The 19641-nt window shown below is 39.4% G+C and overlaps 1 protein-coding gene across 8 annotated transcripts in view; it reads right to left on the bottom strand.

Annotated features, from left to right (window-relative positions):
- Positions 1–19641, bottom strand: part of GNAS (GNAS complex locus) — a 177035-nt gene that overhangs the window by 66321 nt on the left and 91073 nt on the right. For all 8 annotated transcript variants that reach the window (XM_083744555.1, XM_083744553.1, XM_083744557.1 and 5 more), the window contains exons 3-4: positions 523–577; positions 318–437 (exon numbers count right to left, since the gene is read on the bottom strand). In XM_083744555.1, the coding sequence (XP_083600681.1) occupies positions 318–437; positions 523–577 (175 nt within the window). The remainder of the gene's footprint in view (positions 1–317; positions 438–522; positions 578–19641) is intronic.

Consider the following 19641-nt stretch of genomic DNA (forward strand, 5'->3'; position numbering starts at 1 on the left):
TATCTATCTATCTATCTATCTATCTATCTATATTGCACTTCACTTTCCAATGTCCAACCAACACCGCCCTGACTATAGGCTGATGATGATTTCTATAATTATACAGAAGGGAAAGTAGCTCATATGATGCCTCAACACTGTTATATCAGTAACTTGGCCAACCGACTCATGAATATTTGGGATCATAATAGAGAACTATATGCATTGGGAAACTCACTTCACTGCACTCTATCCTTGCAAGAAATCAGCACTGATAAGAAATGAAAACTAAAAACCAATGCAACGTAAACCTGTTGCAAATAAGAATTTATACTTACTGGTGGGAAGTCAAAATCTATCTGGCTTGCTAAGTTTAATATATAGTCAATTCGAAACTGATTCTCTGGATTGGCTAGTTCAACTGGAGGTGCCAGGTTTCCCATTGCTGTCACTATTGTCTGTAGGAAAAGAGATAAAATGTTATCAGAAAGTGATGGGTTAAAATTTTAGTTCAAAGCAACCAGGAAAAGCTTGTAGACTTACCTCTATAGCTTCTTTAATATTGTTTTTAATATCCTGAATTTTCATTTTTTTCTCCCTGTAACCAAGAAAATAACAAATTAAATTTCTAGATCATGGAGAGATAGCTTTGAAGAGGAAAACAAAAGTCAAAGAACTTCTATCAAGAAAAATAATCTTCAATAAATCATCTAGCCAGCCAGCTGCTAGACACCAAATCTAAGTTTGGCGGGGAGCGGGATATAAAAGAGTTGAGGAATGGATTCTGATTTCAAACGCATGTTTCTTGTAATATATCTGAAACAACCTAACAAAGTTGCATTGTCTTAAGATTAAGGAAATCACTTACACTGCTTTGGGTATCAGAAACTCCAGGGATAAGTTCCTAAACAGGGACTCCACAGTTGTTCAACTGACAAAAATACACACATTGGCCTAGTTCACATGTAAGCCAAACTATGACAGAGTGTGAATGAGTAAATGTGCTGGTGGTTATTTAGAAAATTGCAGCTGCTTCACTTTGTCCCTGATGCTGCTGCTGAGCTGCCAGGAGCTTAAGACAAAGTTTGGTGTGTGCCAACCTGAGCTCATGGTCTGTCTCACCCCAAGTCAATGAAGGGCATTTGTTCTTGACATATTGCTCCTAGTTTGTTTGGGGGAGACAAAACATGAACCAGGGTTTGCACGTAATGCTAAGCCAAACCATGGTTTAGCTCAGGGTGGTCCAACATGCGGCCCATGAACTGCAAGTTCCAAAGGAAAGTCACTCCTCGCAACGGCCATTCTCTTCCATCTTCATGTTCTTTCTACAAATCCAATTGAAAGGGGCGACACTGGCTACGTGGGGTTGGTCCCACAGAGGAAATCCTGTCTCTCAATTGGTTTGTGCTGGGGGGACAACTAACGGGTGAGAAGAGTGGGTGGCTCCTTGATGGGCGGAGGCAACCTATCTATCTATAGATTTATTGCGGCCATTGGCCCATATCGAAAACAATACATCAAAATTTATCCATAAACAATACAATTTAAACAGTTCCAAGTTAAAACACCAATATAAGACCAATTTTACTTCAGTTAAGTAAACACTATACACAATAAGCTCCCTCTATGTAAACCGCAATTCAAATCCATCAGATTTTGGGGGGTATGCGTCTTAGTTCTGGCACTTATTGATGGTTCTTAAGTTTAGCTAAGCTGTCAGAGTCATACAGTGATCAATTTCTCCTCTTTTGAAATAAAACATTAATCAGGTATCTAGCGACTGCAAGGGATCTACTTGTATCTTCGTCGTTTAATAAGTATATTATTTGGGCTTCCTGAGGTCCGTCAGCAATTCTCGATAAATATGGGGCCAGAAACTTGGAAGGGCGGAGGCAAGCAGAGATTGGCTAAGGCCTGGGCAGTGGGGACTGGGGGGGATTTTTCATAAGCATCCCAGTTATGCGGCACAAGCCATCCCAGCATTGGTTTTCCATACAACTCCCCTCCGAGTAAGAGAAAAAATTCTCTCAACCTTGTAGGAGAATTTGGGACAGAGAAAATTATCACTGGCTCCCACACAGACAGATGAAAAGTTTCTTCATGTAGTCAGGCAGGCTCTTTGAGATCATTTCTGGTTGTACCAATGCAAAATTACTGTATACATTAAGAAGCTACAAATAATTATTGCCAGCAATAAAATATCAGGAGCAAATAAAAATGCGCTCTGCTCTAAACATTTCTGCTACGGTAGCTTGCAGGAGTAGAAAAGGTGTGTAGAAATACTTCTCTTCAAATATTCACATTCCAAAAAGTGAAACCAAAAGGTTATTCTGCAACTAGATTTCCTGAGTCTATAGAAGTATCTGCGTATGGGATGAAGGCATCTTAAACCTAGTGCACATTCAGGGAAATGCACACAAATGGATACTAAAGATGTCTAGAGCATGATATGGCACATCACATTTGCTTTGAATTATTAAGCATGAACATGTATTATAGAACTCTTGGGTGTTTCCTAGTACAACATTCTTTTAGATCCTGTGATCAATCCAGACTGTGGCTGGGTTATTCTTAAAAAAAGAAAAGCCAGTGTATTGCTTTGCCTATAGCCCTCACAATACTACAACAGAATGGAGAGCCCTTCAGCCCCAACCAGAATAGCCTATGATACGTGATGATGGGAGCTGTAATCTAGCCACACGTTCCCCATTCCTGGATTAAATGTTACTGACTTGTATTTATTTTATAATTAGAATCAGTTCCTTTCACGATTCATTTTTTTTAAAAAAATATATGGTCAAAATACTAACTCACTTAACTTCAGAAGCCAGGTTATTGCACTGTAAAGGAGTTTAATGGCAACGTACGATGGCAAGGAGGATACTTCCATGAAAGAATACGGGTGTCAAAAGTACTGAAAGGTGTTCCTATTTCTACCTTACTTTTAATCAAACTAGTGCACAGACTGCAGGAAGCAGTTTAACAAACACAAGTGCAAGACTGATAAAATTTACTTACATTCACACTAATGAGTGTGTGCAACCACTTTCTGGAGGAAAGAAAAACCCATCTGCAGCTTCAAAAGTGGAAAAAGCTAAGAACTAAATAACTTGCACTGACACACAAATGCTATAAGATCTGGTGAAATCCTAAATACCTAAGCCTAGTACATTCTGTTCCCAGAGTGTCCATTCAGATGCCTCTGGGAAGTCCACCAGCAGAACATGAGTGCAACATGAGTTCCCCAGCTACTGAAAAGACATATTCTTTTGCAAACTGAATCTGTATAGTATGTACCTAGGCCAAAAACTAGCTGCCTAACTCTTAAGCCTCCAGCTGCTGCGTTATCATGGAAGAGCTCTAACTATTGTTATTGAGGCAGAGGAAGAACCAGACCTACAGAGATGTCAATCATCACAACTAGGGTGAAGGAAGCAGAAGGCAACATGGCACAAAGATAGCCATTATATACAGTGAAAGAAGCTGAACTCACAAGTAGATTAGACAAAATATGCATATATCTGGTTACCCTTGTCACCTTGAAAACACTAAAATTCAGGACCAAAATTGCATTCTGGAGACACCCTGTCATTATGAAAGAGGAAATACTTGCTGTCATCCCCCAAAGCTAATAAGTAGACATTCTTTAGGTGGTTGGGAATTCCCGGAAAAAGTAGGGATTGTATGGAGTCTTTAGGCCTAGACTGCTTCCTTCCAAGACACCCCTCTATCAGGAGCTCCTTATTGTTTTACTTTGGGTTCAGCATTTAGCTTAATGGTAATTCAACTCTTTAGAAACATATTTTGCCCTGATTATTAAGCACCCTCTTTTCTGCTGATCTATTACAAAGAGCATTTCCCAGTACTTAAAGTGATGGCTCTTAATTCAGAACATAATACTAACTCTCCTGACAAATCCAGGGGAGTAAGCAAACATGTTCAATATTATTATCTGAAGGCTAAAACGTTCTTAATATTAAAGTATCATTTATCTGAACTAACCTTGGTTTACAAGCTTGTAGTTCATCTGGAGAGAGCTTAACCTCAAGTCCTGATTTGAATGACATGCTGAGCATAGTACAGCGGCAAGTGGGAGCAAAGCTGCTGTGTATTCCTTCTAAGCCAAAGTTTTGCTTAATGGGATGTATTATTGTGTGATCTGTTCAGTATTATGGATTAAAACCACTGTTCTACAAAAGCCACCCTGCATCTCCCTATAGACCTCAGTGCATGATACCCACCAATCCAAAAACATCAAGAGAGCAACCCTATAACCTGAGAGTAATCCTCACTGAACTCAGTCAGACTTACTTCTAAGTAGACATATACAGGATTATGCTATTAATTATGCTTTTCCTTCACCACCATGGTCCCAATAATATTCCTATTAATTGACAGTGGTCTGTTTTGAAGCCTATAGGTAAAGGTAAAGGTAAAGGTACCCCTGCCCGTACGGGCCAGTCTTGACAGACTCTGGGGTTGTGCGCCCATCTCACTCAAGAGGCCAGGGGCCAGCGCTGTCCGGAGACACTTCCGGGTCACGTGGCCAGCAGGGACCCCGCCGCAGGGATTCGAACCGCCGACCTTTCGATCGGCAAGTCCTAGGCGCTGAGGCTTTAACCCACAGCGCCTATACACCTTGATTATATAACAGATCTATTATTTTGTAGTCACTTTTATGCTTAAACATAACCCTTTGAGAAGCATACATTCTCCTTAGCGTGGCTAGAAAGAAAAGTCAATACAACATTCCACACCAGCCAAAAGACGTTATGTGCAGTACCTGTCAAAATTAAAAAGGTTTTCCGGCTGCTCTTTCTTAGTTTGCTGAATTTATGAAACTATTCTCCACTTTCTTAACCCATTTGAAAGAAAGTAATTTTAATTGTGCTCTCCCAACTTTCATTTACTTCATTGGATTTAGCACATCAAATCATACCTAAAGACCTTGGCCCTCATATGAGGCTAAGACTTGGTCTGAGCCTACAACAGTCTAGTAATGGAATAAACTGCCTTGCAGTGCAAGTTTTAATGAAGGACTTTGTTGGACAACTAAAAATTCTATTGTAATGAAGACACCAGTAATTTTTCTAGTCGGTAATGCTATCATATGGATGCGAAGCTTGCCCAATACACAGTGCAAAGAGGCATGCTCAAAAACAGCTGTGTGCTTTTTGAACCCCAATTATTATTAATAATGAGTGCACAACACTAGGTGCAAATCTATCCAACAATTCACTACCTACACCCTTGCTATGATGAGTAGTATAAACTCTCAAAAGCAGGAATGCCTAACGTGTGGCACTCCAATTCCAGCCAGCATTGTCAATGGTTAAGGATAATAGGAGCTTTAAGGTGGCTCAATTCGAGGCATGTACGACACAAAAAGCAGCAGTTACATGGAGCCAGTGGTGATTCTTGAGCAGAGTGTCATATGCTCCCAGCTATTACCTGGCCCTGTTAGAAGACTTTGCATCCAAAGATATGTAACAAAGTTCAAATGTTTAGTGGACTTCCAAGTTACTGATAAGCCAATTAAGTGATGATGTATTTCAAAGTGGTGCAAAATTCCTGCAATTGACAAGCTGCTAGGTAGTCATCATTGTCTTTAACACAGGAGCACTCAAGTCCCTATTTCTGTCTGTGTTACCATGGCCCTATGGCATGTTCGGTAAACAAAGAGTCTTATTACAGCAATGAACGTATAACTTCATTTTGTAATATTTACTAAGTGTACATTTTTCCATGACAATGATGCCCCATGTTTCCTACATCAAGAGTTCAACCAATAACCTGTCCAAATCAGTAACAATGATAAATTGAACTACTTTATACAAGTGTAGAAAATCTTTAGTTGCTGACTTAAGCAATGTACAACCAAGGAAACACTGGTTGAAATTCAACGTAGCACTAAGTGGGGTGTGAGTGTGTGAAACGAACTCTGCTCACAAAACAGAACCTTCCCCATTCTTCTTCCCTTGTGCGTTCCCCCAAACCTGCTTTGGGCTTCCCTTCAACCATTTATAGCAGATTTTGAGGGCATGGAGGTGCAGTGTAGGAGATGGAGTCCTTTTATGTAAGTGGACCTTATCCTGCTCAAGCAGTAACTTAGTTGAATCTTACTCACTATTCTTAAAATTATTACTGTTCAAAAACATTGCCAGATTGTGCTTCCATCCTTCTAAATTAGGAAGGGACCATTAAGATAAAATGTTTTAAAATATAAAGTTTATTCTTTTTAAGTCACCAACATCTCTTTTTACACAAAGCATTTAAGGGTGGCTACAGACACACAAGGCTTGTGGTTAGCCCCAATTTGAGCAGAAATACAAAACTTGATATACAGTTCAGAAGAAATCTGTTCCACAGGTTTTAAGGGGGAAAGAGGGCATGCACAGCACTGCTTAGCTGAGCTTTGTGATAATCCAAACCCAACCCTTCCTGCAAAACAAATTTTCAACTTTTAAAATTTATTTTGCTGGTCTTGTTTTTTAAAAAAGGCTGAACATTTGATCAGAGAAATATGCAAGGTACTTTAAAAGTAACAATAGACAGCCCAACTAATTGATTGGGAGGGGGTTAGAAAGGGGGGAGTTCATCTAAAAGCAGAAAACCTGGCATTGTCCATGGACACAGCTGTATGTATCCTAGAAGCTGCTTGATTTTAATACTAGGCAAAATGGCAAGAAATGAACTATAAGTCACATTTATCCAGTAGTTTATATTCTTATCTCAGACATTTCCATACGCTTTTATGTATCACTCAATCTTTCTTTAATTCAATTTCTGAGGTGCAGCCACATAAACTTATTTTAAACGCTTTCCAAAGAATGCTTTGACCCAACTGAGCCCTAGAATAAACTTCAATCCCACTGGGACCATGCAAGTTGTTACAATTGTGATCAGACTCTTGTTTTGACTGTTTTAGAAGGACTAAAAAGAAGCCTTCGTCAGTTTGTCAGGAAGGTCACTGAAGTTTCTTTGAGACACCAGAGAAAAACAAGTTACAATTCCAAATAGCTTCAAAAAAGAAGTTGCATTTAAGCTGTGTCAAAGATCACAGCATTAAAACTTCCTTGATATCCAAGAGTCAAAATCAAGATAAATGCATGTTTGCTTTAAGAGCTTTTTATCATGAAAATTCTAAAAAGCTGCTGCGTCTGATAAAACTATTCCCAAGAGGCAAGCTGAAATCAAATCCCATTAGCTGTCATACTGGAAGTGAAATGTCCCGCACCTCAACAATGATCCATTTAAAACAGGGATGAGGAAAGTTTTCAGTCCAATGGCCACATTCCCTTCTGAGAGCCACATGCCCGCGGTAGGTGAGGCCAAAGACAAATGTGGGCAGAGCAACAAATCTAAGTTTTACTTTTGTATAAGCTTTTGGACTGCAAGAAGATCAAACCTATCCATTCTTAAGGAAATCAGCCCTGAGTGCTCACTGGAAGGACAGATTGTGAAGCTGAGGCTCCAATACTTTGGCCACCTCATGAGAAGAGAAGACTCCCTGGAAAAGACCCTGATGTTGGGAAAGATGGAGGGCACAAGGAGAAGGGGACGACAGAGGACGAGATGGTTGGATAGTGTTCTCAAGGCTACCAGCATGAGTTTGACCAAACTGCGGGAGGCAGTGGAAGACAGAAGTGCCTGGCGTGCTCTGGTCCATGGGGTCACAAAGTCAGACACGACTAAACGACTAAACAACAAGAAAGCTAATTTCTACACACACCATTCTATTCTTCATGCAGTCAAGCAAAAGGCATTATTTGAGCTTAAGGATGTGTGCCAGCCTAGTAAAAAGACATTAGGGTGTGTCTAGGAGAATCTCAAGAGTCTCAAGCCTTGGAAGCACTGAAAGGCTATATTCAGCTCCTAAGTCTGAAGTTCCCTACCCCTGAGAAGTTATGGTGTTCAGCAACACATACACACAGAAACATGCAGCATGCTCATTTCTTTTTCACCCTGTCGAGAGCCCCAAAATAGAGTTCATCTGTGGACATTGTTTTAGAACACGAAATGCAGTAATTTGTAGACAACAATTTGAGTGTGTCAAGCACTTCAAAATTCTTAATTCACCCTTTTAACATCCTGGTCGGGACATAAAAGTATGCCTCTCCCAGCCCCTTACCTTAACTACAGTTCATGCTGAACAAGGTTCCCATTTTAACCAAGGTTTGAAACCAAGGTTTTAAAGACTTGTGCCTGGAGCAAACCAACAGGTTTAGCATACGTCATGGCTTAATGGCTATGAAATCCATTAATGTGTCCTCCACTACTCTGGTCCTATTGCAGAGATCCTCTTGTGTTAGAACAATGATCCTATCAATCAGGTATGAATCAATCAGGTATGAATTCTATGTTAATCTTCTCGATGAGGGGCAGAAAGAGTTGAATATGTGTCACCGTCACTTAAAATAAATGCATACAAGGTTGAAAAATTGTACAAGTTATGACTGATAAAAATCACTGAAGTTACAGAACCTACACCTCTTGCTCCCAGTCATCCTGCCCTTACAATATGGTTCCTTTCCAAATCCTAGCTCAAACAAACCTGTCATAGATTCAGGTAGGTAGCCATGTTGGTCTGACTGAGTCGAAATAACAAAATTAAAAAATTGAGACCAACTAAGTTTGTTCTGGGTATAAGCTTTCGTGTGCTTAGTTGGTCTCTAAGGTGCTGGACAATTTTTAAATTAATTAATTTATTTATTTAAACCTGTCATATAATCTTAACTCTCATTTTTTCAAGTACAATTTATGGGACAAAAGAAGTGGGCATACAGGCCTACTTTGCTTTAAAACAACCAACAAAATGGTTTGCAAAATGTATTACATTCTTAAATACAAAGAGCTAGGTGCCACCATGTCTTCACTCTGGTAAATATCAGGTGAGCGAGAGACAGACCCAGTTCCCACGTAATACTAAGTATCATGTACAATAGCTTCAAACTACAGTACATGAAGAAGCCACAGTGAACCTCAGGTATATGTACTCAACTCTACCCCCAAGTTTTGTGCACCAGGAAATGAGAAGCATCTGCTTTCAGTTTTAACTACCCACAATTCCTAATGATGTCTGAACTTGCGGAACTGTGGTTAGTTTTTAAATATAGTCTGAGAACAAGCGAGGATCCGAAACTGAGTAACTACCCAACAAAATATTTCCAAAGAATCTAGCTTTTCAAACTTGATCTTAGCCAAGAAGTCTGTATATGTTCTAATTTTGAAATTGTTCAAAAAACAAATATGGAAAATTCACTACTATGTTAATTATTGTAACCTCAATCTTACTAGGAAAGGGCACATATCAAACCTGCATTTTTGTTTTGTTTTCTAAAAAGAATTTTATTTAACCTCTGAAGTAAATCATCACCTATTCTAATATAGCCTCTCAGGGAGTCAGATCAGAATAGCATCCATTGGTGGGTGGTGTAGGGATTATGTCAATACAATTTTAAGGCAGAAATGCACCCTATTAATGTGTTTATTTCTTTAAATTTACTATTTCTACAAACATATAAATATCCTACTGAAGTGCATAACACGAACAGAAACGGGAAACAAATCATAACGTTCTTAAGATTCTACAGACCACCCAACCAACAATGTTGTCAAAGACAGTTTGAGGTTTGTTTGATAAGTGTGAATACTCTTCTGTCTGTTCCGCACCTTATCCACAAGAACTACTGTGGAAACAGACACCTAAATGGCCAGACATAACCTTTTACAAACAGACCACAACCCCCAAAGCCCAAGTGCCTTTTAAGTGTTACCCTACTAATTTCAATTAAGGAAAAACCCTGTGTTATAAATTCCAGATGCGTAAAAGTAGGAATGAAGGAGGATTTCAGAACACGTGTTGTGTGCGTGTCTGTGTTCGAAAATTCCCTAGCCAATACAAAACAAACTCATCAACCTCCCCATTTCATCCCAGCTGATAAATGTCATTTCATCTGCCCCTTTTCTCACTCCCTCCTATTCCCATACTTAATTTGTGAAAGGCTGGCTGGGATCAGGGGTGGGTACTAGGAGAAGACAGCAGCAAAGTCAAAGCCTGCAATTCCTGCAGACGTGAACTATGGAAGCTGTGGAATTAAATAAAAAATATCCTTACATTTATTGCTCAAGTTTATTCCTTTTTTACTCACTGACCAACAGGAATTAAACAAGAAAAAAAAAACCACAGCAAAATCAAAATAACACCACAATACTACATTTCCCAAAGTTAAGCTGAGGGTGACTTCATTTAAGTCAGGAGTCAGCAAACGTTTTCAGCAGGGGGCCGGTCCACTGTCCCTTAGACCTTGTTGGGGGCCAGACTATATTTTTTTTGGGGGGGAGAACAAATTCCTATGCCCCAGAAATAACCCAGAGATGCATTTTAAATAAAAGGACATATTCCACTCATGTAAAAACACGCTGATTCCTGGCCCGTCCGCGGGCCGGATTTAGAAGGCGATTGGGCCAGATCCGGACCCCGGGCCTTCGCTTGCCTACCCATGATCTAAGTCATTTCTCACGTTGCATGAAGAAATTCTGGCCGCACTTGCGAGCCTACACTGCTGACACTGGGAAGAGTAGTTCTTTATGCCACCGGACTCCTTCCTTGTGAACAATGGAGGGTTTAAGCATGCTCAGAGAGCTTGACTGGAGGGAGCTGAGAAGTTGACTCTCAGAGGCAACTTCCCCCTCCCCAATGCCATTTATTAATGTTGAGGGAAATGGGTGTATGGTAGAGGCTAGAAATGTTACAGGAACTTTTCTGAACTGTGTTTTTTTTGTTTTGTTTTTTTTTTTAGTTTTGGGGAATTCTCAGGAAAAGCCCCCCCCCCCCCAATTGGACAGCTTTTGCCCATCTTTACTTAAAAGCCCTCTGTGATCAAAACTCTTTGGCCTCAGACCTTTCTGCTGGAAATTGCTTCCTATTATGAATTGCTTTCCTTTGTATATGGACTCCTCTTTTTAGTGAAACACAAAATTACTCTATTTGTTCATATGAACCACTGACATAATATTTTTCTGTTTTGCAGGCAAAACTTGCAGACAAAATCCAGGATGGTGATTCACGAATGCCAGTGTGATAAAACTGGGACATTCTGATCTAAAATCCCAAAATAATCTCAACTTACTTTGTGGTCATTAGTGATAACATACATATTATGTACTTAACAACTGGTTCTATGGAGGCTATGATTTTGTACTACTTCATATTTTGTACTTTGTTTGGTCAACTGAAATAACCCTATGAAAAACTTTAGATAGCAGTGTAATGGCCTCTGATTATTCAAAATGCAGCCTCCCCTTAAAGTTCTCACCTGGTATTTATTTACATTTAATTCCTTTTTTTAAATAAAGTTACCTGACCAATTAATATTCACTACCAATTAATGTAAGATTTTTAACTGAGAAACAAAGCCAATTCGAGTCACTTTATAAATGACTGATCAGACATGAACAAATCCCATTTCATATGCAAGCTTGCATCCATCTGCTATATAAATACAGGATCCTGATTAGTTTCAGCAAAAGCAATGGTCATTTAATAAAATGTGCATCAATCCTAGCAAACCTGGGCCACACTATGTTGTATAGAGATGTGACTCAGCATTACGTAATCCTTATTCTCTTTACACATTTGGAAACCATTTAGGTCCTGAATATTCAATTCCCTGTGGACATTTACTTGAAATTTCAGTGTATATGCAAGGAACTTCCAGACCACAGTAGTGACCACAATAGATGCCTCACTATATCCACCTCACTGCACATCACCTAGCTGTCACCATTTTTCAACAGCCTTGGGGAATATTTGGCATAAAGGCTGCTAACATGAAGAGTTAATTTAAGAAAAATTTCAAGCAGAACGCTACAGTGCAATCTCATAACTATTAAAAGTTACTAAAACACGTATAGCTTACATGGGTTCAAGATAATGTGCAGAAATGAGTCTTTAAGGCAGAAAATTAAATCTCATGCATTGCAAAAACAGCCAGTATTGCATTGGTCCCACCAAACAAAACACACTCAATGTTCCATTAAGCATCCATTATTGTGGTCTGAAAAGCTAGTAAAATCCTCTTTCTGCCCTGTCTCTACCCATCACTCATTGGGTTCCGCTCTAGATCCTGTCCTGGAACCACTCCTAATCTAAATTCCATAGTGGCCCAGCTCATCTACCATCATCTCCACTTCCTAGCCAAGGGAGCTAATGTTGCAAAAATCAAAATTGGCAACTTTAAGATAACCTTGGTTTCATATATATATTCAAATCTCATATCTAAATTTGTGACATTATCAGTATTTTCCATAAACATGGAGAAGTTCCTCATCAACTTTGCTAGCTGAAATGTCAACCGATGCAAAAGATTACTTAAAATCACACAATCATTCACACACACACAGTACAATACAACGTAAGAAAATGAAATTATAGCCTGTCCATGCATTACATTTTGTTTCTGTACCAGTAAGTGTGTTGTCCATTTACTTCTAGGGAGCTGAAAACTCACATTTTAAAACAGTGACTTGGATAAATTCACTGGAAGAAAACAGTTCAAACCGTGCTACTTAAATGTAAGTTGAGTTCTGAAACAGATGTGGTGAAGACAATGCCCTCCAGACTGCAACTCTCATCAGCCCTAGCCAGCATGACCAATGGTGGCCAGGAATGATGGTAGCTAATCCTTTCACTTTTTTGATATGGCTTTATACCGATAAGGCAAGAAACGTGTGTGGTGCTGTGATCTAAACCACAGAGCCTCTGGGGCTTGCTTTACCTATACAGTGGTACCTTGGGTTACATATGCTTCAGGTTACATACGCTTCAGGTTACAGACTCCGCTAACCCAGAAATAGTGCCTCGGATTAAGAACTTTGCTTCAGGATGAGAACAGAAATCGTGCTCCGGCGGCGCGGCAGCAGCAGGAGGCCCCATTAGCTAAAGTGGTGCTTCAGGTTAAGAACAGTTTCAGGTTAAGAATGGACCTCCGGAACGAATTAAGTACTTAACCCGAGGTACCACTGTACACCAATAAAACACACACTACTCATTTGTTACACATTCATGCCCTATCAACTTCAACCTTGTGACTGATGACATTGACAATTTAAAAAAAGGTATGTCGTATTTATAAATTCAGATGGACTAATTGATGGAGTAACCCAGTTGAAACTACTAATGTAAGCTGTTCAACTTTGACTGCTGCAAAAGGCTGAGGTCAGTATAAAACTGTTTCCACTTAATTTTCCAGTTAAGATATGATGGTTATGGTGTGACGTACGCACAACTTGCTGGAGGCATTCTGCTGGCAAGATCGCACCTCTTGGGAAATGTTCAAGGTAACTATTTGACTTAACTGCATATTTATTACTGAATGCCCACTATTAAAACAGAGTGCGGAAAAGGCAGCAGGGTAATTTTTCACCTCAGGCCACCCAGCTTAATACGTAGCTGGCCATTAATATAAAATAAAATAATTACTGGAAAGCACTGTATTACCCTGTGCTTGAGTACCTTACTGCATTTTTAAAAGATACACGTCTAGGTTTTTGTAACAGAAAACTCATCTTGGGATCAACAGAAATTATGAGAATAATAAATATTTACATATAGGCCAAGGAGTATAGACAAGCTGAAATTAATATCTTACTTTTAAAACGTCTGGTTATTTAAGACAATGGCCCACAATCCAGAGCAGCGTATGCATAGCGATTTTGTGTTGTTCCTGTTCAGCACACAGGACCCACGCCCCCAAAAGGTGTTTAGCTCCATAAAGCAGCTTTGAGGCAGAGGACTGATATAAAAAGCATTTCTTGAGTTATGTGCATTTCAGAAGTTTGCAATCTTGCCACATATTTGATCCCATTAAAAAGTTATCTAAACCATTTTTGTACTGCATCTGTCTCCTTCGGGCAAAACAAAACAGATTTTTGTTCTAGAGACAATCTCTGGAGGATGCAGGTGGAGGAGAGGAAGGTGAAATTTCATTGAGGGACAGAAATTCATTTGCACAACACTGGATTCCACCCTAAATTTCCTCTTAAATTATATTATGTAATTAAATATTATATAATCTGTATATGGATTGTATTAAGTAATCTGTGTAAAACCTGTAAATATCCATATTGGTCCTATAGGTAATATCTAAACTGAATTAATGTTTCTACCAGATACATTAGTTAATACATTAGCCTACAATCAAAAGCACTTTATTTTCATCTAATGCTCTAGTCTCCTCAGTAATTGAACAATAACTCAATACTCCACCTATCATGGCATTTTTGTCTGTTTTGTGTGGGTGAGGCAGGACCAAAGCAGAGTGTAGTAGAAAGAGCAACACTGGAAAGAATAAAAAATAAAAATATGCCTAGTGTGCAGATGCAGATATTCCCACTTCACCTATGCTTCACCTCACAAGGTGTCTTTTTTTATTGCTCTCTAAGCTACTCTTGGAGCTTTTTCCAATTTAAGAAAGGGATAAAAATTTCTTTAGACAAATAAATCAATAGGCTGGACATGAGAAAGACCCTACTGAGCAATACTTTAAACATATTCCCTCTATAGGAGGAGGGATGAATGCAGAAGATATGCAGTGTGGCAAAGATAGGCAAGGCCCGATTGTAAAAACAGCAGTGTAAGTAATTATTTGGTTTTTAAAATTAACAAGGTTTCGTAATCAGATCGTACCACTGTTTATGCATATATTAAGTATGATCCCCTTTCTGCAGATTCAGATAAATGATATAAATCACCTTGATTAAAAATCAATTCACCATGAATAAAACCATTTAACACTACCAGCAGGAATGAAGAGAAGGCATCAAGTGAAGATTTCTCAGGAAGGACTTCCAATTCTTCAGCATTTACCACCAAGCAGGACATCTCTCTAGTTTGTGAAGTCAAGTATGGGCATATAAGAACCTTTACCTTGCGGGTAGTTTTGTCTTTTCCTCCTTCTGTTTCACCCTGCAGCTCAGGCTGACACAACTAAAGCAGGGGTCTCAGTGAAGACCACAGCAAGCCGCTCTTCAGATATTCCCATCAACACCTGCCATACATTGGGTTAACTACATTGGGCTATCTACTATAACCCTAAGGTCTCATTTGTAGTTCTGACCCCATGAGTGCATATGTGACATTAAGATTCCCTCCCCTACAATGTGCATTGCTCTACACTTATCCTGAATTGCATTTGCAATTTTACTGCCCATACACTCAGTCTGGAGAGATTCTTTTGGTGTGCTTCACAATCTCTTTTTGTTTCAATGACCCTGAACAATTCAGGCCACCTCACTGCTTACCACTAACTCTAAATTGTCTATGAAGAAGTTTAAAAGCACAGGTTCCCATACTGATCCTTTGGGTAGCACACTTTCTGCATCTGTCTTCCAAAGATCCTTACTCTCTGCTTTCTGCTACTTAACTACCGCAATTCTTGATCCACAAGAGATCTCTTATCTTATCCCTTGACTGTTAAGACTACACAGGAGCCTTTGCTGAGGTACCTTGTTGAAAGTCCAAATATACTATGTCAACCAGATCACTTCTATCAATATGCTTGGCTAACATTCTCAAAGAACTCTTAATAGATATATGAGATGGGACTTGCACTAGCAGAATCAACGCTGGCTCTACTTAAGCAAGGCTTATTATTCTATGTACTTGGCTACTTTATCTTTAATAATACTTTCCACCAGTTTTCCTGGGACAGAGGTTAAGCTAGCTAACTGGCCTGTAATATCCAGGATTCCCACCCCCAGCTTTTTACCCCCAGGCTACACATTGGTTACTTTCCAATCCTCCGGTACAGAGGCTGATATTTGTTAGAAGATCAACAATGTCACATTTGAGTTCTTTGAGAATTCTTGGGTGGTGGCATATGCCCCTGGCAATTTGTCAGTTTTTATTTTGTCTATTAGGAACTTCATCTCTCATCATCAGCACTATTTATCTATGAATCTCATCCTTGGAGGGGAATGCAGCCCTATAGCAAAACAAAAGTGACTGGTACCTCTGGGATGAACTGAACCACCCACTGCCATCACAACCATCTTGCCTGTATTGGGTTTCTTTTTGTTATCCCTCATCCAGTCCCATTAATGGCTCCTAGCATCTTTTTAGAATATCTGGAGCTATTTTGAGACGAAAACAACAAATGAAGCTGGAGTCAGACGCCACACTATTCCCAAATCTCTGAGCTGTATGAAATCATTGGGATTGCCAATGTTGAACTCAATAGCTTTTAAGCTGATGTCAAAGCATCAAAGGCACATGAACACATAAAACATAAGTTTTGCATGTAAGATGAATTAGAAATAAGAAGAGTCATTATTGGCCCAAATAAAGAAATACACAAACCACATATCCATATTCCTATGCCTTCTGCCAAAGAGGTACCCTAAGTTAAGCATGAACAATTTTATAACACCCTTCACTGAAAAGGAAAAATGGCTCTTTCTTTAATCATTATGCAATTTTTTTGTCTTTGATGATGAAAAAATATAACATAAGCACCAGACATCAATATCAGCCATTATCATAAATCAGTTCAGAATTGTGGACTTAATGTTCCCATGCAGTAGTATCTCACGTGGAGTCTTAGGAAAGAGGCAGAAATCTAGTATAAGTGTATAAACAAAATACTGTATTAATGCCAATTAGATACCTGGGAAGGTGGGGAACTGCTTGGCAACCACCTTTAACAACAACAAAAAAATTTAACTTGGTGGGAAGATAGTAAGGACTTGATCCTACAGTTCTACATATACAGAACAGCCCTTGGTCAGATATCTCTGGGGCTACTATTCCATAAGTTCAATGACACAGTGGGAAAAGCCACTTCCCTTGTTCTCACCTATTTTCTGCTTGAGGGGAGAAAAGAAGAGCTTTAGAAGCTACAGGGAAGTTCTCAACCATGTTCATACAAGAACAGGCTATTCCCATAATAGAGTCCCTGGTGCCAAACCAGTTTACTTGTGGGATTGCCTTGCCACATTTCTGCCCGCTCAACCACTTCAATCTGCAGAACTGGCACTATTTACAGGTGCCACATGATACTTGTTTCACAAGAAATATATTTTAGTGTGGCAGCACCTACATTTTAGAAAACCCTATTGATAGATGCCTTCACTGTACTCGTTTCATTGCCTGCTTAAAATATTTTTGTTTAGTTTAGGGAAATCGTATCCAGGCATGTAGAAGTTATATGTGTTTTATTTCTTTTCAGCTACTGATGCTTTTAATCATCCTTTTAATGCTTTTAAATACCTGTTTCTAACTTCTATAATTGAGAATATTAATCTTTTATTTCATCGTTTTGTAAACCGCTTAGAGGCATTTAAAAAAAACAACAACAACCAAAAAAATCAAGTGGCAAATACATTTAATTAAATAAATAAATAAATAAATAAACAAACGGCATGTTTAGAGTTGTAATATCCAATGCCAGCACCTTGAATTGAGATGGGAAACAACTGGTCAGCTAGTAAAGTACAGTAGATATAAAATTGGCAAAATGTAGTCTAGCACTGTGGAACCTCTGGCCCATGGGCCTAGCTAGGCCTGGAAGGAGTCCTAATTTGTCACACAAGGCTGTTTTCCTCAAACCATGCTCACATGCTCCACAAATGATGTCATACATGGTGTCAGGTGGGGGGGGCAGGTAAATACAGTAGTACCTCGGATTAAGAACTTAATTCGTTCTGGAGGTCCGTTCTTAACCTGAAACTGTTCTTAACCTGAGGTACTACTTTAGCTAATGGGGCCTCCCGGTGCCGCCACGCGATTTCTGTTCGCATCCTGAAGCAAAGTTCTTAACTCGAGGTACTATTTCTGGGTTAGCGGAGTCTGTAACCTGAAGCATCTGTAACCCGAGGTACCACTGAATGTGGCTGCAAAGGAACAATTGAGAGCCTTAAAATGAACTTCTGATTGTTCCTTGGCAAGCAGGGCATGTATTTGGCACCTTTAAATTTGGCAGCAAATGCAAGCCTCAATGGCACTGATTCCACTTGGGAGCTCTTAACGGAAGCTTTTGAATGGAACCAACATCTGCCAAAAGTGGGGCTTTAAGTCAATACTGATCAACGTGTACTTCAAGCCTAGCTTGGATCAGCTGGGATCTTCCCTTTGCAACACTGCTTGAACTCCAGCTGTGCTGCGAAGGGTAAATGGTTCACCCAACATCACGGTGATATAAGTGATTGACAAGTGGGCAGCCCCACCCACCTGTCAAAAGGACCCATTGGGAATAGGGACCCAAGGACCCAGTTTGTTGTATTGTAAATGTTGTATTGTTGTATTGTCCATTCTTAACCTCTGCCAGCAATCCCACATTTGCATTTCGTATCAACTGAAATTTCCAAACTATCCAGATTTCAATGGGAGCCCCACACAGAAATTATGACAGTAGTACAAACTGGAAGTAACCAGGGCATGAAAGTCTGTGGCAAGGTACAGCTTCCCTAAAAAAAAGCTTAGAAAGATTCCTGGTCACCACTGTCCTCTCTGCATTTTATAACCATAATAGATTTGCAGCACCAAACTGGGAACTTGTTTCTTCAAGAAAAATTATACACCATTGAAAACAGGTTAGACACCTTGTTCCAAGTCGTAAGAACCCCGTCAAGAATATTTCTGTCTTATCTATATATGTTTCAGTTTGTTCATCAGAAAATAGCATTTCAAGACTTTCACATACTTCCCCAGGATTTCCTGCTGGAAGAGAGAGGTCTTCATACTGACAACATCCCAGTCCAAATTTACATATGACCTCATACAGCAGTTTCATGTAAATGTTAAAAAGCATGAATGACAAGATGGAACCTGTCACAGAGTAATCACCCAACACAAGCTTCTACAACCTGCTCTCAATACACATCCTAGTCTGGTGGGCATCATGATTAACATGGTGAATGGTACTGAAAGCTGCTGAGAGGCCCTGAAGAATCAGCAAGGTCACATTCCCCTGTTCATCTGCTAGCACATGTCATCCATCAGGTGACCAGGGCAGCTTGGATCCACTTCAGGCAAGAAACATGCAATCAGTTATGGGGCAATTATGGGATACTGTGAGAGAGAAAACTGGGAATAACAATATTGGGAGTAACACAAGGTCTTACAAGAAGTTATTCAGAGAATGGCAAGATTGTGGAAAAGGAGAATGAAGAGGTATGATAGGTAAGATGTGTAAAGGGAATGAAGACTCTTAAAGGTGCATTTATTTTTGAAATTTAAAATTAATCTAAGGGTGGTGGATCATTAACAGATCTGGTCAAAATGATGAGCAGAGAAAAAAGGTGATGGATATCGATTTCAATGAGAACTACAGCAGAAAAAAGATTGTGGGCAGGCAAAGCACAGATCACTGGCTAAATATTTGTCGAATAGTAAGTATGAAAACTTGAACGGATACAAATTGAGGAGAGATAAATGAATTACACTAATTAAAGGGGGATACTCTGAGGGGATAGGAAGAAAATTAATGGGACATGGGAGAAGAGCAAGAATTTGGGTGCACTTATTTTTGTTTTCAATGGGGAAAATTTTTAACTATAAGAGCCCAGAGAACAAATGAGAATTAAATTATGAATCACAGAAGAGTGACAATAAAAAAAAGATTCTTCAGAAGACGACGAGAAAGAGCAGGATCAAAACATACA

Source organism: Podarcis gaigeae, assembly GCF_964106915.1.
Source record: "Podarcis gaigeae genome assembly, chromosome: 6".
Classification (NCBI taxonomy): domain Eukaryota; kingdom Metazoa; phylum Chordata; class Lepidosauria; order Squamata; family Lacertidae; genus Podarcis; species Podarcis gaigeae.